This window comes from Lycorma delicatula, chromosome 3 (genome assembly GCF_047948215.1).
Source record: "Lycorma delicatula isolate Av1 chromosome 3, ASM4794821v1, whole genome shotgun sequence".
NCBI classification, from domain to species: domain Eukaryota; kingdom Metazoa; phylum Arthropoda; class Insecta; order Hemiptera; family Fulgoridae; genus Lycorma; species Lycorma delicatula.
Genome location: NC_134457.1, coordinates 3491326 through 3513129, shown reverse-complemented (window position 1 = coordinate 3513129; position 21804 = coordinate 3491326). Strand labels below are relative to the sequence as shown.

The window sequence follows — 21804 nt, the reverse complement described above, 5'->3', positions numbered from 1 at the left end:
ACAAATTTATTTTCAATTTACAAGTATTCAGAATCACAATCTGTTGTTTTTTAATGCGATAAAAATAGATCACTTTATTCAAAATATAAAATCAGAACGCTTCTACTGCGTCGGTTTAAATTTAAAACGCGGTTTTATCCCTACGCTTCCACTTACCTCTGCGCATGCGCCGTTTCATTTTATTTAGTTCTACCAGTCATTTAGTGGCGCTAGTTTACGCTTCAAGTTTTACCGTTTCCAATACATGGAATTCACTATCCAGTTACATAGAGATTAGTGACGCACAGACAAATGGCGTTTAATAGGTTAGGATTATTTTTTTCGTCTTTATTACAACTGCATGCCCGTAGTATGAATATTGCATAAAATGGTCGAAGCTGTTATATTGTTAAAGATACGATGCACTCGTATAAGTAATTTTAAGTAATTAATAATGAGTAATTTAGTAATAACTAATTTCGTTGCCAACCGAGCAGACAACCTTACGGTCATATCCACGTGTCGAAGAAAGTGTTTTAAATTTTTTTATTGTTATATTAGTCACGAGTATATATAAATATAAAAAAAAATATATATATATATGTGTGTGTGTGTGTGTGTGTGTGTGTATTATTTTGTTTTTGTTTTTTCAAATTGAATGCATTTTTTTTTAGTTAGAAATAAACACTATTATTTTTACTATTATTAATTTAGTTTTTTTTCAGATTTCTATAAAGCCTGAATACTATAATTATTATTTATCAGTATTATTCTCACAACATTTGAGGATAACGTACAGTGCGGCAGTCCAGGGGGTGGAGCCCTCTGGGCGATGGGAATAACAATCGGAGCGAGCTCTGCGGCCATGGGGTAGGCTCTTGGCCCCGGGAGACCCCGAGGAACCCCAAGTCGGTTCCGGAATTCGCCCTGGCTGATCTGAGCCCCAAGGGTCCAGGTTCTAGCTAGACGGGCCGGCTAGTTATCGATAAAATAATACTGCGCCTTAATGTTGTTAAACAGCAAAATTGTTAATCTGCGGTACGCTATGTCATCGTCTTGTGTAACGGGTCCATATTATTTTACCGAGAATGATATGACCGTGCGACTGTCACGTTGACACGGTAATTCGCTATAATGGAAATTTGTTTGCGAGAAAAAAAAGACGACGAATCCGGTTTCAACAGTAACGTCAGCATGTAAAACGATATATACAAATTGTTCGTTTACTTTCGAAATCCGGTATCGTTTCACGGCCTCCATCATCCCTTGACCTTGGAGGTTTTTAGGAACTTGAATTTAGCGAGTTCATTTTAAATCCTAAAATTGCCAAAATTTCTTATGAAATTATAAGTTGAATTATAAAAGATTCAGTAAGAAACTTCAGGAATGTCAGCTCATCTGCAAGATGTCATCTTCAAATTATAATTTTGTTGTATGCTAGTCTTCAAACGGCATACTTTTACTATTACATCAATCATTTTATTATCAACTAATAAGAAATAATTTTACTTCAACATTTCCCGTTTTTCTTAAACGATCTGCATTTATCGAATTTCTCTCGTCGTATTTTCTCTTCCTCAAAGGTTCGACATATTTATTAATATTATAATTATTATTTAATTAATGTTAATTTATAGTATAGTTTATTATCGTTTCAAATTAGATATGAAAACTTTGACGAATAAATTGTCGCTGTAAAGTGAATCTGTTAAAGTATATGTCAAAACAATTTATATTAATTAGATTTGTCGATAATTATAACATCGTCTGTTTGATAATGAATAAATAAAATTGAAAGTTACATTTATTTTTCTAACATTTATTTATAAATAACGAACTAAATTTATTATATTCGTATTTTGAATTTATACTTTTTTGAAGTGCGATAAAGTTAGAGAAAATTATTTTTCAGACCGCAAATTTTTCACTTTTGCGTCGTTATCAGAAATATTTGCATACATTTATAGAATTCTTACTACGTTGTCGTCGGGTTGTAGCAAACAGAATATTATTTAATATAGCACGAACGTATATGGATTTATGAATTTACGTACTTCTGTTTCCTTTATGCGCCATGAATTAAACATTAAAATATTCAACGGTCAAATATAAATTTATTTCATCGAACTGAACTTGTATTTAAACGAATGTAAAAACTGTTTTTTTTCCGATAATAATCAATTATTTTTTATAAATTTTGTTAAAGGTAAAATTATGTAATATTTTTTTTATTTTTGCAAGCGATAGAAAAATAAATTAATATTTAGTTTTTTAGCGATGCAAAAATAGTTCATTATTCATTCCGTACAACGATACCGTAATCGCTTAATCTAATATACACACGTTGAAAAAACATTGTGAAAAATTCGCAATGTTATAAAACACTGTTTTTCATTTATTTCTTTACAAGCATAACCTTGTTTCGAAACGAGCTTTTACTTTCTCGTTTAGATAGCACTATAGGAGAGCTATAACTCTAAAAGAGAAAGTATTGTAATCGGTCCGATTTGGGCAAATGCGGTTTTCGCTGAATCTTTATGTTGTGACACCTAAGGAACCCAAAAACCGGATGCAACTTTTCCGGATTTTCGTATGTACGCGTGTCTTCGGTGTCGGCCTCTAAATCACCTTATATCTCCAGAACTACTGGAGCGATCAGTATGCTTCTATATATGGGAAATGGATGCCGTTAAATTTTCAACTTAAAAGGTCAAGGGGGTGAAGCTGCAGATTTAACTAATTTTAATTAACCCTCAGTATCTCGAGATTTCATCTAATTAAGTCATATTTTTCTTAGGCGTATTTTTTAACCGTTAAAAAATAATAATATTTGCAAAAAAACGTTTTGCAAAATCAAACCCCCGCACCAAAAAATGTTGTTATAGTCGTCTGCTGTGTCAAGACGTCACAAGCGAGCGGAACAATTAAATAAATGAATAATATTTAAAGAGTAAAAAAATAATTCGGTCTGGCTGGATCTCGAAGTAGATCGTCCGGTCGATTTGGTACTTGGTGCGATAAGCCTCGCGGCTACACCGGTGTGCCGACCGTACAAGCGAAATTTGTTTATGTAAGTTCAGAAATTGCATCGGTTTAGTTAAGCGTCAACGGTTGCCGCTAGTACCGCCACACGCGCGCGAATTAAATAAAGTATGTGCGCGTGCTTTGTTTAGAATCATTGAATTAAATAAACGAAAAAATATTATTTTTAAATAAAATGATAAATACTTTAAATTACGTTGCGTAGGTACAAAAAACTTGCATCAAAAAACAATTGTTTTGTCAGCTTTCTTTATTTGAAACGAAAAGTTTCTGAATTAATGAACTCTGTAGCATATGAAAAAACGCTGAACTTGACCATAGTTGTTCCCGGAACCTTTTGGATGAAAGCCAGAGGCGTTATTACTCATTACTCGCTACAATAACAACCACAACAACAACAATAATAATTATAATAATAATAATGAGGAGTCGGAGGAGGAAGAGCATGAAGAGTAGATGGTGGAGGAGAAGGAGTGGTGCTTAGCGGACACCACCTCCTTACTTTTTTCTGTGTTTTTAGTGGGTAAGAATCCCACATGATCAGGGGATACCGCACGTCTGATGTCGTTGTTAGATTTTACCCTCTTCCAAAACAATAAGAGACCGAATGCAAGAGCCTTCATTTACAAAAGTTCTCATGGTCTACACCGATTGTACAGATTTCCGGTTCCAATTATTGCGAAAATTCAACTAAAAATAAGACCATGTGGAGGGTCTTTATAAAAGAACGGTGAAAATTTGAACGTGGAATAAATGAAAACAAAAATACTCACAGTCGATGTTGTTCATTTATCGAATTTTTCATCTCAAACAGTTTTTTTAAAACCGTTTGAAAAACTGGACGGGAAATATCCAATCGATACTCAGTTTCTGCCCGTATCTGAATTAACATAACTTCTGTTACGGTTACAATCGTTTCATTAATCCTTTCCTTTATGTAAAGTACGTCGCGATGTTTTGTAAATAAACATTTTTTTATATACCCCACAAAATAAAATCGTAAGGTGTCAGGTCTGGACTCCTTGGAGGCCAGGGTATAGTCCTTGCCGGCCTATCCATCTACCTCCAATTTTCCGTTCAAAACCTTTTTTTTACAGCTCCCCTGGGTCGGTCCTACAGTCAAGCACGTGAAACGACTCGACCCAGAGGAGCGTCCTCCGTCTCTAACGGGCCTTCCCACCCTCCGGCAGTATGTCCGGCACGGCAGGTCGGCCCGCCGGTTCTAGTTCTTTTTTTTTCTTCACGCGCCTGCCTCTAAGTGACGAAACGGGGGTTAACCCAGGGCCGGCTGTGCCGTTCCCAGGGTCCTCGCCCCGCCAGCCGTGACTCGGTCTTGATTAATTGTTTTGCCTGCCTCTAGCTTTGGGACGGGAAGTCCGGACCCGGCTATGCCGTTCCCGGTTCCCGACCCGCTACCGGGAATCGGTCTTGATTTTACCGTTCAAAAACAGGCTGACGAATGCATTAAAGTGCGGGGGTGCACCGTCTTGTTGGAAATGAATTTTTTGTATGTTTTTGAGTCCATCCGTTTGAGGAAAACAGTAATTATTTAACATTTCGATATAAACATTTACATTAACAGTCTTTTCAGCGAAGAAAAAAGGGCCGATCACACGATTTTTCGTCACACCACACCAAACTTTAACATTAGGCGTGTCGCGTCGTTTCTCAAAAATGTAATGTTGGTTTTCAGATCCCCGTATTCGTGAATCGTGTCTGTTAACGCACTCTTTAATGTAGAATAACCTTTAATGTAGCTTCATCTGTAAAAATTATATCGAGTAAAAACGATTCATTTTCATTAATTTTGTGGAAAACTTCAACGACGAGATCGAAACGTTTTTCTCCATCATCAGGTTTCAATTCCTGCAGCAGCTGGATTTTATAAACGCGTAATTACAATATTTTGTGTAAAACTTTGTGAATTGTTGTTTTCGGGATATCTAACTCGAGGCTTTGACGAGAGATGGATTTGTTTGGATTTCTGATTGAAGATGAGAAATCATAACAAACATATCGATCCTAACATATTGCGATTCGTTCAACAGTTTCGTCTGATACTCTTGGTCTGCCGGTCGGTTTTTCCTCGAGAAAAGATCCAGTTTTTTCGAAATGTTTGAACACTTCTTTTTTTTGGACGGTGAATATAATAACGAATATTCAGCAACAATACAGAAAACGGTACGGTGGTTTGAACTGATGTTGGGGGGGAAGGCTATCAGAGCTACCGACATAACTTAATGACAGAAACCCCACCGTTCATTTATTAAGACCCTGTAGAATCGATAACAAGAGAGAAAATCGGACCTCAAGTTCACATCAGTCTGTCTAAGAGCTCTTTATTAACGTTGTCGATATCATTCCGAGAAGACAACGATCGGGAAATGGAAGCGGTTATTTCAAAAGATTGCATCTTACTTATTTAGGATTTATACGGGACCAAAAAAAAATTATCTTAAAACAAGAGTTGAGGTGGCAAAATAATGATTCAGCAAGACGTACCTCTCATTTATGTTTGTAGATTTGGGATGGAGCCCCTTCATACTTCATAAACCCTTAGAGATCTTTATCAAAGTTTTCAGATTTTTATTATTTTTAACCTCTCAACAACGGCTACGCAAAATTTCACCGTTTGATCGATGCGACTGGTAAATCATAGATTTTATTGTGAAAGTTCAAACTCGTAGGTTACATTATTTAAAATAGAATATATATATATTAAATCTATAATTAATAATGCCGCCCTAACGTTTTTATTTTCGATCCGATTAGGAAATAAGGAAAATTCACTTCTATCAAATAATTTGTTGGTTTATCTGTACTCGTCGAAGGTTTATAAAGAGATATAAGAGAGGTGTTATCTTAATATAATCCCAAAAAATTTTAGCGTCACAGGATCAAAACGTTTGGCTCTAGAATAATAAGCGAATGGTATTTCCGGTTAACAAAGAAATATTGCAAAATAATAAGAAATACAGATATTTACAAAAAAACGTATACTTTTTATTAACTAATTAGAATAATACGCGTGCTTCGCAACGGGTTTTTTGTACATTATAAGCTTATCTGTTTAAAACTGAAAGTAAAGTAAACTGTAAGTTAAGACTTAATACAGAGTGATTCAAAGAAACGGGAAGTTTTGAAAGTTGTGTTGGTAACCGTGGGCGATCGGTACCACTTGATAAGTGGCGCCAGCCTCTCTAACCTAACCTGCCATTTTGTTGTCATGGATCCTTGGAGCGGTGCGCAACGTGCATTTGCTATCAAAGCGTTTTACAAAATCAATGACGGTGTGGAGAGAGCGCGTAGAGAGTTTCGCCGTCATTTTAATCTGCGACGGCACGACCGTGTTCTATCAGCACGTGCAATTAAAACACGGGTATCTAATTTTGAGGAAACCGGTTCGGCGATGAAAAAGAAACCTCCAGGCCGTGAGCGAACCGTCCGTACACCACAGAATGTTCAAGCTTTTAAAGATGCTGTCACACGAAGTCCACATCGGTCGATCCGTCGTCTCTCGGCATCTTTACAATCGCATAGTTCAAGCGTTCGAAGAATGTTAGCGAAGGACTTGCAATTCCATCCGTACAAGTTGCAGATCGTCCGGGAACTGAAACCGAACGATGCGGTTGTGCGAGCACAATTCTGCAATGTAATGCTTCAGAAGATAAACGATAACGAAGAGTTTGTTCACGAACTGTGGATGTCAGACGAAGCGCATTTCCACCTCAGTGGATTTGTTAACGAGCAAAATTTCAGATACCGGGCGCAAGAAAATCCTACGCAGCTACACCAGCCTCCGTTGCACAGCCAGAAAGCGACCGTGTGGTGTGCTATGTCATCTTACGGTGTTATAGGCCCTTATTTTTTTGAGGATGACAACGGTCTTGCGATTACAGTGACGTCGGCTCGTTACGTAGCCGCGCTTGAAACCTTAGTGAAGCCACGCCTAGGCTGCTTATTGCCAGCGAGTAACTGTACACCATTAAAGCGCATGGAGCCTTAATCTGGCTGGTAGCCAGCCATATATCTCGGTAAGTTTCCTACAGCAGCGCGGAAGGAATCTTTTCCCTTAGGTGAACTACTGATGTAGGTCGAACAAAGCAACCGCATTAAGTAACTCCCACACGTCCGACAATGCGGCTCTCGCCACGTTGACTCGCCTCTTGTGAGTGGCCAATTTTCCCCTTGACCTCTAAGTTTCAGGGTGGCCTGAGTTCTGGCTCCCCCCAAGAGCTGGGCAGTCGAACATCATGTGTTCGTTCTCCCCGCAGACGCACAGCTCATCAGCTTCCAGGTGGAACCGAAACAAATATTGGTTTAAATTTACAAGGTTGAAGAGCACTCGGGCTCCCGTTGCCCTTAAAACTGAAGGAGAGGCATACCATCCCCTTAAGTCGTGTATACATCTATACAAGGACCTTCCCTTAGTCGTGGCGTGCCATTCTTGCCGCCATACTTCCATCGCGAGCTGTAAAGCCTCCTCCCCAGGCGGGAGATGGGAAACTGTTCGAAATTTAGAACCGGTGCATTGTGATCACCATTCCGTTCCGTTACAACCCGGCTCGAAACCGCATCCAAAATACCTCCGTCTCCCTGCCACTACGAAATTTTCACATGGCGGCCCAAACTTTCACCGCTAATCGGTTGGGAGAGCCTTTCCCAATACAGTGCTAGCCTCGTAGGAGGTTGTTTTAAAAACACCAGTGCATACAATTAAGGCTCTGCGCTGGAAACTCCTTAAATTTTGAATAAGTGCTCGATTTCTTTCCAACCTATGCGCCCAAACGGACGCCGCGTAAGAGGTTATACTTTCGAAGACACCTCGATACACCATGTACAAATGACGACCCGGCAGTCCGTAATCCTTTCGAGCAATCCTCGTCAGCTTGTGCGTCACAGTGACGGCGTCCACCACTACTTTCCTAATGTGGTGCTAAACAGAAACTTCAAACAATAAGTGTGCGAACCGTTCGTAAGCCAGACAATATCCACACCGTCCACACCGCACAAGGCCACACAACTAATAAGAAAGAGGGAGGGTGTCCCTGGGGCGCATTTTTGGGAGGCGCAATGAAATGTTCTTATAATATCTGTGCAAACAACGTCCGATTTTCAGAATTGAAACAGAACATTTGTTAGTAGGTTGAAGGCTAACTTTTGCACGCGTTAGATACACTCTCGATCTAACAAATCACGGTTACTCGGAAATATATATATATAAAATGTATTTGTTATCGCATCACGCGTGAACCGATAACTTTCAAATTCACAGGATACATTCGTCTTATCTCAGGGAAGGAATTAAGACATCGACCGAGTCTCTAGCTCCTTGAAGATAAAGATGAAAATATTATTCGTTATTTCTTCGTCTCCTAGGAGGATGGAACTGTAAATTAAAGATACTCATTAAGGAAAACATAGATTAATCCTTTTATTTCATTATTATATTTCTGCCAGCACGGCAAAGAAATATGTTTTGAATTTTTCGTTGTCAATGGTGCGTGCAATTAAGATACTATTATTTTATCTTTTATAATTTAGTTTCTTTTTCAGGTTTCTATAAAGCCTGAATACTATAATTATTTACCATTATTATTGTCACAGCTATGAGGATGACGTACAGTACGGGGGTTCCAGGGGATGGAGCCCTTTGAGTTGATGGAAATGATGATCGAAGCTCTTCCGGTTTCCAGGGCGCCGGTCCCTTGGAAAATCCGATAAGCCCCTAGGAGCCCCTGAGTTGGCTTCGGGATTCGCCTGGGCTGATCTGAGCCTCGATGGTTCAGTTCTGGCTAGACGGGCCGGCTAGTTGTTTATATACGCCTCAAAATTTTGAGCCGTTTATCCAACCCTCTTTGCCAACGACACAACTGTATTTACATATATACATGAAGATAATTATTAAAAAGGAATTGAAAATTTACGATACGAGTTCCTAAAGATAAATTCATTGAATGGATTGTAATCATGCCGCTTCAAATGCTTTTCAGACTTTTAAACAACATTGCTACTCGCGTGGATAGAAATCCCATTAACGATATCGATAGTATTTTTGTTATCAACAAAGCAAAATTTCTAGGTGTTTTGTTAGACGATTAGTTCTCGTGGGACGACCAAGTTGATTTCGTTTATAAAAAATTTAAACCGTACTTTGTTTTGAAGCGCCTTAATAAAACTATAATTTTATAATTTTTATTATTAAACATTAATTTTGCGTAAGTATATTCTCGTATGTCATATCTTAGGGCTTCCTCAGAAAATCAGACTGAGTTTAACAGATACAAAAAAGTCAGATCACTGTTTTACGCCCAAAAGTATGAATTGTATAGACCGATATTTAGAAAATTAAAAATATTACCTTATTATTGTTTTTATGTTTATAAATGTACAAACTAGTCGGTTATTTTTAAAAATAGCAACATCCACTTTTACCAAACCAGATAACGGTATTGTTTTGTTATAGCTCAACACAGTATTTCAGCTTAAGTGAAAGGATTTATATAAAGTTTTATATAAAACTTCCTCTGTTTTTTTCTAATACAACACCGAATAATTTTAAAAAGTTTCCCACCAGTTTATAAAAAAAAAAGAAAAAAAGATGTTTATTTACAATAGAAGCAATGTTAATATTTCGAATAAATCGATGAATTTTTAAATAGTAATAATAATTACAGGAAATATAAAACTTGATTTTCTGACATCCGTTCTGTGTTATAAAAATATTTTTGAAATAATTTTCATTAATTAATGAACGAAATGTAAATTATTTTGTATTCATTGTTTATCCCTCCAATAATAACACATACAACAAACAATTTATGTGCGCTCACATTTTTATTTTAGCTGCTGTTGGTGCAGAACGGACCACGTGGTGTGCTGGGCGGCTGCGCGCAGCCGTTCTTGGGCGCTACCATCTAGCGGGAAAAAATTGAACTAAGTTCTGTATAATAAATTATATTGTGTACTATAAACAGTAGGTCGTTTTATATTAACGTTTATTATTTTTTTACGTTTTCTTAAAAATCTATTGTAGATAAAGAAGAACTTTTTTGAAACCTATTTTATTATATTTCTGTTACACGGTAACAGAAATATAATGAAAAACGTTTATTAAGTAATTAAGTAAATTTACTAATCGTTTTTTCTTTAACAAATTTCTGTAAAATGCTTAACGTACTCACAGACATAAGGAGACGAATGCGTTCAGGGTCCAGGGGATGGAGCACCCTGGCTAGACGGTCGAGTGAACGAAGCGAGCCCTGACGAACTAGGATTTCATATATTTAGTTTAACATTGCTATATAAAAATGCAGAGAGCCACATTTTCTTGGAAATGTGGTGCTTTGAAATGAGCTTGAAATGTGTTGCTATAGGAGAATGTTAAAAATCAGACGTACGGATAAAGTGACAAATGAAGAGGTATTGCACAAATAGATGAAGAAAGAAGCATTTGGAAAAGTATAGGTAAAAGAAGAGACAGACTTATAGCAGCCACATACTAAGGCATCCTGGAATAGTCGCTTTAATACTGGAAGGACAGGTAGAAGGAAAAAATTGTGTAGGCAGCCTCCGTTTGGAATATGTAAAACAAATTGTTAGGGATGTAGGATGTAGAGGATATACTGAAATAAAACGACTAGCACTAGATAGGGAATCTTGGAGAGCTGCATCAAACCAGTCAAATGACTGAAGACAAAATAAAAAGTTTAACATTATTATTTCACGTGTTTACATTTAAATCATTGTATATGGAATTTACACACAATCGTTTCTTATTTTACTATTTACGGTTTTATATTTATTATCTATCATATAATGACGTGATCGATATAATGTATTTTTATCTACAAATCTGTATAAAAAATTTATTTGAAAAGTATTTTCACCGTTAATTTAATTAATACTATTGGAAATCATTTAAAAATGTATGAAATTTTTACATTCTACGTATAATTTTCGTATTAAATGTTGTAAGACATATAATTTTTATACATCTTACGTATGCGAATAAAAATATGTCAGCGATTTAAAAAAAAAAAAAAAATGTTTATTGAACGGATTTATTTCAACCTGTTGTTATTGTTGTATCTTAATATTTAGTCGTAGTTTGATATAACATTTTAATATTATATATATATATATATATATATATATATATATATATATATATATATATATATATATATATATATATATATATGAATTTATATCTCGAAACGAACCGTATGTGATTTTCTTTAGCTGTCATGAAGGATGTAAAAATTGTTTTGTAGGGCACCAGCCGTCAGGTGGCGCGGCGTAGCGTGCTCAAAGTATTTTCATTTCTAGTACCCACTCACTCTCTTCGTAACTACTCAGGCCACTCCAATTTACTGAGAATTTCCTTATTTTTTTTCAACTGTCATCCATACGTTGTTTTGAAGACTCTTCATTTTAGAAAATTTATTGTGAAGCCTTCAATTTTTTCTTTGATAAAGATGTATACTTCAGAAATGTTAATTACACATTTAATTAATTATAAATACAAACCCCACAGATTGAATAAATTGGCTCCTGTGATTCATCAGTAATGCAATTTTTTTTTAATTTTAGATAAAATCTTTGTTAACTTTTATTTTACGTTTTAATTTTGATTAAGGAATAAAATCGTAAGTTATTTGCGGAACAGAAATTAAAAAGAAAAAAAAATTGAAACCTTTTGTTAGATTAAAATGTAACGTAAAAGAAAGTCGGAAAATGACAAACAAAAGTGGATTGTGGATAAACAGATCGATAATGGATAAACAAAAGTCGGAAAATGATAAATATCAGAAAACGATTAAAACGGTCGTCAAATTTAAATAGAATGAACAAACAACACAAGTGAATTAAAAGAAAAAAATTACGGTTTAGTTAATTATTTATTATACGCGGGTAGGGAATAATCGTTTTTTCCGTTCGTGAATCGTACTGTTTAAGAGAAGTTATTGTTTTCATCATCAGATACGCCGCTAACATTATTGTAAAACTAATATTCAGATAAGAAAATAAAATGACTTCGAGTTTCAGTAAAAAAGGTTGGGTGGGGCTGTGTGATGGCGCACGGCCATTGGTTCAACGTGAAACGTTACAGACATTGGCTGATGTTACTCGGAGTTACAGACCGACCGACTTATTTGTAGATTTAATTGGGAGAGCCACCATCGGATCTCTGATGCGGGAGGCAGAGTCACGGTCGATAGACTCGCACTCGAGCCCGATATTGTAATACTCGTCGCTGTCGAACGGATTCCAGTCTAACTGTCCGTTATAGTGCTTGTAAGCGGCCGGTTTAGCAAGTAGCGCAGCGACGCCTTGATCACCGACTTGCGTACGAAACCGCTCAGATAATTAAGTTTGTAGATGATTGAGTTTTTAGATAATTAGGTTTGTTTCTTTACGTTGACGAAGCCAAAGTCGTCGTCTATCCGCCTAGGTAGTTCTGCACCATGTTGTTCACATTAACGGGTACGTTGATCACCAGGCCGGCTGTACCGTAATTAACTTCGTTGCGTAGACGATGAATTTGCATAAAGTGTAAGCGCGGGAAATCAATCGAACACCGATCGAGTCAAGCGGTGGAAATTTGTATTTCTGGCTGGCTTTTGCGCGACCTGAGGCTGACGTATGAATTTTTATACTTTTTTACACGTTTACTTTAATTTTTACCCGTAAATATTGTCCAAAATACACTTATTATTACCTACATCGATCTATCTCGACAAAATCTAAATAAAAACACACGAATCACGTGCTATCACGTCTAAGTCGTGAGATACACTGAATGGAAATGAGCGAGGGCGTCAGTTTTGGCCGATCTGCGCTGCGCCCCCTCCCCACCAACCCGCTCGCCAGTGACGCAAACTCAAAGTCGTATCGGCGAGCTGACCGTGTAAGTTATAAAATGACACCGCATGAGACTAATAGTTAGGGAGTCATTAAGGCAGGACGATACAGACCTTTTCGTTACTCTACGAACTATTGTTCTGGTATTTTTCGGTGTGATTTTAAAGACGTTTCGCGTCAAAAATATTGAACGGTGTGAAATTACTTATAGAAATGGAATAAAATAAATATACATGTACGAAAAAAATTAACGCGTTAGCACAAAAATATAAATGCCGATGATTTGAAGAATATCGGCTATCGATAGTTCCATTGAGTTTGAATTACGCTTCATCCGACCGAAGAATGCCACCCGTAAATACAGGTTCACGTGTAACCGTCCCCTGAACCCTTTCAAAGAATTATAATCTGCGATTGGATCGCCGTCACTTAGCTGCTGTACCAGTCTTGGAATGTACACACGCAACTTGCCTTTCTTCAGAATGCGTCGCACACTACTAGCACTTACACCGCTCTCACGTGACTCTTGCCTTACAGATTTTTGTGGTGAACGCCGAAACGATTCCAGCACAGCACCTATGTATTCATCACCTGTAGCCGTACAAGGTCGCCCTGATCGGCCTTTCTGCACATCACACAATGCTCACCGACCTCGAGTTTGTCTCGTAGACGTGTGAAGGCCACCGGTTTGAAAATTTGCTGTAACCGTCGTTCGAAATATTCAGTTTGACCAGAAAGTACGTTTATTTTTCAAATTGGATTGTAGCCTTACTTTTCCCAGAAATTAAACCTTGTAGAAATTTAACATCGTAAATTTTCGTGTAAACTTAACCGACTACTCACAAATAAAATGAAAGAGTAACTGTAATAGAAATTAAATCGGATAAGTGAGTTGGTAAATTGTAATGATACTGAGGTACAATAGAAATATAATGTATCCGTTGTTAACAACAGAATTAAAAAAAAACAGCATTACACTAAATTCTTATTTGTGTCTGAATCGTTCCGATTATTTTTCGGATAATGAATGTAAAAAAAACATCTTATATATCTTTTGAAATTTAAAATTATTTTTTTTTATCCGTTAAATTGAAACACGTGATCAGTATGAGTTGTGGAATGACAAGACAATGTGGTTGTAGTGTTGTGAACACTTACGATCGGGTGCATATAATTAAAAAACTAGACTAAAACTAAACTAAAATAGCAACGAAATTAAAATAATTGTACTTATCTGCAAACATAGAAATGAGGAGTTATAATTTTACAGTAATTTAATTCGCATCTATCAATTCTACCGTTTAAAATTACAAACAAAAGAAAAATAAATAATTTTTAGCATATATATGTATATGATTCTGATTGGAAAATTGATTTTGTGAACCGTACTTGAAGAAACGTTTGGAAAATGCAACGTTTCCAGACAGCTTTTTTGGAGCGCTGATACCATTTTTAAGCTAAATAGCCTAATTATACGACACGATTGAAGCTTCTGGGATTCTCAAAACCCTCACATTTTTGTATAACATCGTATGAATTTATCAGGAATTACACTGTGTGTGGATGTCAGCATCGGGCATCCTAAACCGTTAATATTTTTTTTAAGAAACTGTCATCAATAACCTATAATTAAACTCGATGTAGAAATCTGTCGTACCGCGTATTAAAAAGGTGTTTGGTGACGAAGTGATTTAATTAAAGCGAGATGAAGCGCTTCTCTAGAATACATCTAAATGTAAAACGCTACTTCTATGTCACTCTCTGAACATATGTTTTGTTGAATTTTCTGAGGTTTCCCAGACTTGTAAGGTTTTCAGCGTAAAACAACAATACTCGACGAATTGAGGTACTTTTGTTGTTTGAATGTGCTGGACGTTGCATTATTAAAAAACAAAAAAGGTCCGGGAGGTAGCACATCCGCCTAGGACAATCTGGCTGAACCACACGCAAGAGTGAGGGAGTCAGGGTGTATCTGATGACGGCAGGGACCCTCGAGGTATCAGAGGGCGGGCGCGGGGTGAAGTATATGCTCAATGCGTATCCAGATCCTGGAAAATTAGGAACGGGTAGGGTAGCTCTCCTGTCGAGGAGTTTTTTCGGCTGTCCAAAAAAGGAGGTCGGGACACTCTCTGACGCGGGAGGGACCCTGACGGGTAACGTCCAACAGGAGACAAAGAAAAGGTAGCAGTCGACTGCCACGACACACACCCGAGAGCGATTAATATTAGGTCTAACAACGGTTCCGGTTGCACTTGGGGTGTTTAAAGAGGAGGTAAAAAAAAAAGAAAAAAAGGTTTGTTGATAACCCACCGGGTTGAGCTAGTGGTGAACGCGTGTTCGCAAATCAGCTGATTTAGAAGTCGAGAGTTCCAACGTTCAAATCCTAGTAAAGGCAGTTACTTTTATACGGATTTGATTACTAGATCGTGGATACCGGTGTTCTTTGGTAGACGGGTTTCAATTAACCTCACGTCTCAGAAACGGTCGACCTGAGACTGTACAAGATTATAGTTCACTTATACTCATACATATCATCCTCATTCATTCTCTGAAGTAATACTTGGTGATTCCTGAATCACCAAGAGATTCAGATTCCTGAAGGCTAAACAGGAATAAAAAGGTTTTGTTGATAGCCGGCCTTTCATCCGGAGGTTTCGGGTTCGAATCCCGGTCAGGCGTGGCATTTTCACATGCTACAAGTCATTCATCTCATCCTCTGCAGCAATACCTAACGGTGGTTCCGGAGTTAAACGAAACAAAAAAGAAATAAAGGTTTTGTTGATATCGTATGATCAGTACACCGAATCGTTAGTGGTTACCACCTAATCTATCATAACCTTATATGATGATTTTGCATATTTTTAACTGTAATTATGTGTTAAGTCGTATTATTTATGATTCGTAATTAATATACGTGTATATATATTTTCAATCAGTTTTCAGCTGCTGACGGTTGTGTGTGTGTGTTTTTATGTGTGTATGTGTGTGGGAAAATGCAATTACAGCTACTGGCTTGTCAGGCCTGACGTAGCTGCAGATGTAGTGCAATGTAAGTATCAATGTACCGGTAAACATGTAACATGTATCTGGAACAGATTCAAGCGACCGCTACGGAGACAAAGAATAACGGTATCCACAGTCTAGTATTGAAATCCGATTAAAAACAATTGCCTTTACAAGGACTCGAACCTTAGAACTGTCAACATCGAAAATCAGCTTCTGGTTAAATTTCTCGATCGACCCGTATTTATTTCTTGTATGTTTTAGTCTTACTCTACGTCAATCGAAACGATTTCGACTTTATTTTGAAAAGGAGTGACCCCTTTGTATGTTATCTCCGCATAAACTAAGCTGAAAATTAATTTATTGAAGGGAAGCTTCTTAACGCGGGCTTTTGGATGGGGGAGTCGACTGAGATAAAACGTGCGTCACGCGCTAGCTGATTTCCCCATTACGCCTACCGTCTGCTGTATATAGATAGTAAAAAGCGTGTTATAACATTATAAATGCGATAACCTCAAAATACGATATAACTATGACAAATACATGCGAAATAAGTCTACGAACTTCAGATATTGGAGATTTTTATTCGGCCGCAAGCAAGTTTGAAAACGGCATCGAATCGGTTACGACAGTTGTATACATTTCACCAAATAAAAAAAATTACGAAATAATAACGTTCCTTAAGAGAATACTAGCAGAGTACAAGGAACAAATTGCTCGACGGTCGGGGCGAACATCACGAATTACCTCTTATTTTATCTGGCGACTTCGATGTCAAATTTTCTGACGAGAAATCAAAAGCACTTAAACGGTTTCTTTTTGGAACACTTAAATTTATCGACAACAGTCAACCGGTGCAAGCTAAAACAAAACCAGCGATGCTGTTTTCGACAAGATAATTAAACAAAGTAGAGGTTCAAACATTTGTATCCTATTTCAGTCGCCGCAAACCAATAATTTCTACCGTAGAATGCGTCGATTAAACTTCATTGTTACGTTTAAATTTTTCTGTTTTACGTAAATAAATATTTTTTATATTTGTATTTCATTGTTAGTTTGTATTTCTTATTAAACATTTTTTTATCATTTGTGTATATTGCGTGTACGTTATTTTGCATCATTAATAATTCCAACAATATTGGGTCAGAAGATTCGGTTCTTCGTGTGTCCACGCATCGACGCAATCGTGTTTTTTTAAAATCAGAAATTATATTGTCGGCATTCACTGTGATTTGTATATGTCTCATTTTTTCATCCTCTTTTTTGTTATTGGATTGTTATAGAATGATAATATACAGCCAGATCTTATAGTAATTTTTTTATTCTAGTTTCATTTCTTTACCTTAATTACTCATGAACGTGTTATTTTACAATGTTAAAAAATACATTTTTGATTTTTTTTTTTTTGGTTGTAAATTCCGAAAAAGTACCTCTGCGTTATCATGTTTGTCTGGAAAATGATCGCCGTCAGTCAGTTACTTTTACGAACACGCAGGGGCGGGGACAAAACGGAATTTCTTGAATTTCATTTAATTAAAAAAAAAAATTAAACTTGTATCTATGTTAGTAAATACAGTATTTATTCACTCAAATTGTGAGTCGTCAAATTTTTCTGCACCTGTATATACGATATATATTTGAAAATTTAATTTATAAATTGAAATAATAATAATTTTTATTACTTACCATAACAGCGTTCATCTTTATATCAATCATATTTTTTACTTCGGCCGCTAATTCTCGAATTAAGAGTAGACCATCTTTTCTTGCCACTTCTGCATCTAAGTCGTGAAATTTCTAAAAAAAAAAAAATATATATATATATATATATATGTATGTATATAAATAAATATTTAAATAACCAATAAATAAATCTTATTTAAATAATTGTATATATATATATATATATACATATATATATACTGCAGATTCAAAGTAAAAATTAGAATACATAAAGTTCTTTTTTTAATATCTTCAGCGGAAATAAAGAAAAAGAAAAATTATAAAATGTTGGTTTAATTTGTGAAAAAATAAAAAGAAGTCGTGTCAGGATTCGGGATATACTTACTTGTTGAATTAAAAGAATGTGTATGGTGGAAAAATAGGGTTGAAACTCGGAGGTCTAACCGGCAGATATTTTAATATCAGTCTAGCGAACGCAGAGCGAAGCATGGAAACGAAAGAATGAAACTTTTCAAACAAAAACTTAAGCAATAAAAACTTTGAATGCCATTTCGGGTATCATCTCATTGATAACGGAAAGAATTTTTCTTTGTAAATTTTTTAAATCTTTTTTTGTTTTTATTATGAAATGCAGAGCGGTCAGTATGAAATATTTTATTATTAAACTGTTTTCTTTAAACTACTCTTAAAATATTAAAATTCAAAGATAAATAGGACAAATTTAAAATTAAAATCTTAATGTTATTATTAAATAAGTTTCCGACCTCTCGGAAAATATATAATCTAATTAAGAGATGGAACTTTTGAGGCAGTCAAAAGTAATGCGCTTAATACTTAGGTCGATATTAAGAAAACGTTAAATAATATTAACGTAAAGTCATTACCGGAAGTAATAAGTAATTATTTTCACGTCATTAAATGAGATACCTGTTAATTTAAAGAACTTAGATTCTTCTTTAGTATGCGTCATGAAAGAAACAGCTTGCTTTTGAAGATATTTTAATACTTTATAAACCAAAAATTGAGATTTATTCCGAAATATAAACAAAAAGTTAATTTAAAACTTATTTTTTATGTTTTTTCATATCGAGTTAAAAATTTATTTGAAGCTAAACTTAGAGATAAGAAATATTACACGGTTTTTCTTACTTATTTTTCCCAATAAGTAATAATGCAATAACAATCCATAACTCTGTTAAAATGTTATACAAAAAAAAAACAAAAAACAAAACAAAAATGACGATGAAAGATATTTAAGAACAAATATTTATCCATCGATTAAACATTTTAAATAACTTAAAAAAATATATATTGAATTTTCAAATCTTGGTAAAGGTAGAAAATTTGTTCTTTGTTTTTGAATTGACCGTGGATTTTAACAACATTCATAATTTTAATTAACGATTTGAAATGAGTAGAATAACTTCTGGTTAGGAACGGAACGGAGACCCACCGGGTTGGTCTATTGGTGAACGCGTCTTCTCAAATCAGATGATTTAAAGTCGAGAATTCCAGCGTTCAAGTCCTGGTAAAGTCAGTTATTTTTATACGGATTTGAATCCTAGATCGTGGATACCGGTGTTCTTTGGTGGTTGGGCTTCAATTAACCACACACCTCAGGAGTAGTCGAACTGTACAAGACTACTCTTCATTTACACTCGTACATATCATCCTTATTCATCCTCTTAACTAATATCTGAACGGTAATTCCCGGAGACTAAACAGAAAAAAGAATAAGGAATGGAACGCAAGGATAGCGGGAAATTTATGTATCCCCCTACTAATCGTAGAGTTATTTATTGCGTTCCGATCCTTTAGACCAAACTGAAAAAATTTACCGGGGCTGACCTTAGGAGATTAGCCGTTATGTGCTTCGTTCTCCGGCGTAGTTCCCCTTCAGTTCTTTCGGTGAAGCCTTCCGACCTAGCAGGAATGCGCCTCTTGGAGGCTCTAGTTGTTGAGGGATGCGATCGATACACTCTCCTCGCCGGAAGGAGACGCATGTGCATTTGAAGGAATATTCCCTTCGCATATGTCATAAAAATATTCAAAGTAAACCTATCAAAACCGATTAAAAAATCCAAACAAACAAAGAAGCGAATTAAATCAGCCTATGAAGGTTTCGAATCTTTTTAAAGGCAGTTGCTTTTGTATGGATTTGGATGCTATACCGGCGTTCTCTGGTGGTCGGGTTTAAATTAACTACACGTCTCAGTAGCGGTCGACCTGAGTCTGAAACAGACTACGTTTTTACCGGTAAATTTACATTTACACTGCACTACATCTGCAGCTACGTAAGGCCTGGCAAGCCGGTAGAGGTAATTGCATTTGCCTATACACGCACATCCAGACCCGGCAGTAGTAGGATAAAGAGTAGACCCGGCATAAGAAAGAGGATAAAAAGGTATGTTAGAACTACTACGCTGCTGAACACGATTTATAAACAGTTAAGTAGGATATCGGTAAGAAGGTTTGGGACAACTAGCGGACAATATTTTCGGAGAGAATCAGGGAGGAATCAAGAAAAACCGGTCGACGGTGAATCAGATTTTTTATCAGGCAAATTCTGCTCGATGCAAAAGTATAACCTAGAACTACACCGACTCTACGTAGATTTTAAACAGGTATACGACAATATTAATAAAGGTAAATTGCTGGAGGCTTTAGAGAAATTTCAGATAACTATAAAATTTAGATAACTCGCGATATCATAATGTACAATTAGAATGAAGAGGAATTGTCGGAGGAGCTTCGTATCGAAAGAATTTTGAAACAAAAAGATATATTTTGACGCTCTTCTTTAATTTAGTGTTTGAGAAGACGTTAGCCAAAAGGATATATACCCGGCAGGGACAGTTTGTAATAGATGTATCCAGGTATTAATTTACACGTATATGATGTTGCTTTGTGATATAGAAATCGAAGAAACTTAATAGAGGAATTCAGCGCTGTGGAAATGCCAGCGAAAAAAGAAAAGGGACTCCTAGTCGATACAGTGAAGACAGAGTACAGGATATTGTTGAAAAAGTAGTAGTAAGAATAAATCAAAGTTTAACTGCGGATGAGAAGATATCTAATAGGAAAATAAATTTACATATCTTGATGCATTGTCCGAGAAGAACTAGATCAAGCCGGATATACGGGAAAAGATTACAGGTGAAAATAGACGGTATTATACTCTCAAAACCTTTCCGAGATCTAAAAACTCGAAAATAAAAACTAATACGGATTACAAAAACACGGACAGTAAACTATGAGAATTACTAGAGGAGATGGGTGAAAAGGTTTGAAGGAAAATATTTGGTTCGTGAAAGAGATAAATGAATGTAGAGTAAGAACTAATATAGAACTAAGCGGCTGTTTGGACTATTGGAGATCGGTTGGACTATTCCGAACGGAAGAAGAAGGAGAGGAAGACCGAGAGAAATGAAAAACGGTTGTAAAAGTAAAGAAGAATTTTGAATAAGGTTGTTGGGGATCTTCACCGTCTGTTGTAAAGACTTTTTTCGCTTCACACAGCTTACCGGACAAACATAACCGCATGTACTCGTCTCTGCAGCTATATTCCTTTCTAGCTCCGCTAAAAATTAGTTATTAATAAACTAACCGGCCCGTCTAATCAGTACCTGGACCCTGTGAGCTCAGGTCAGCCCAGGCGAATCTCGGAGCCAACCTAGGGGCTCCTCGGGTCCTCCCAGGACCAAGGAGGCCTCCTCCCCCCCGGCGCCCTGGACACCAACAGGGCTTGCTTCGGTGGCCGTTTCCATCTACCTAGAGGCCTCCACTAGTGGACTCCCGCACTGTATGTTATTCCCATGGATGCGAGAATAATACTGATAAATAATAATTATAGTTTTTAGGCTTAATAGAAACCTGAAAAAGAAACTAAATTATAAAAGATAAAATAATAGCAGCTATGGTAACTAAAGCACACACCCACACACACACCTTTGACGACGAAAAATTCATAACTTATTTCTTTGTCGTGGTGGCAGAAATGTAATAATGAACTAAATGATTAAAATATTTTTCCTTAATGAATATCTTTAATTCACAACTTCGCCCTCCTTGGGAGTGAAGAAATAATGAATACTTTTAATATCTGAACCTTCAAGTGAGCTAGGGACTCGGTCGATGGCTTAAAACCTCCCCTAGGATAACACGAATGTATCCTGCAAATTTGAAAGTGATCAAAACTTATAAGTGACAAAATTTATTTATTTATATATA

At 36.2% G+C, this 21804-nt stretch overlaps 1 protein-coding gene across 1 annotated transcript in view; it reads right to left on the bottom strand.

Annotated features, from left to right (window-relative positions):
• Positions 1-21804, bottom strand: part of stol (voltage-dependent calcium channel subunit stolid) — a 258682-nt gene that overhangs the window by 203327 nt on the left and 33551 nt on the right. The window contains exon 3 of the mRNA XM_075358772.1: positions 17578-17688. Coding sequence (XP_075214887.1) covers positions 17578-17688 — 111 coding nt within the window. The remainder of the gene's footprint in view (positions 1-17577; positions 17689-21804) is intronic.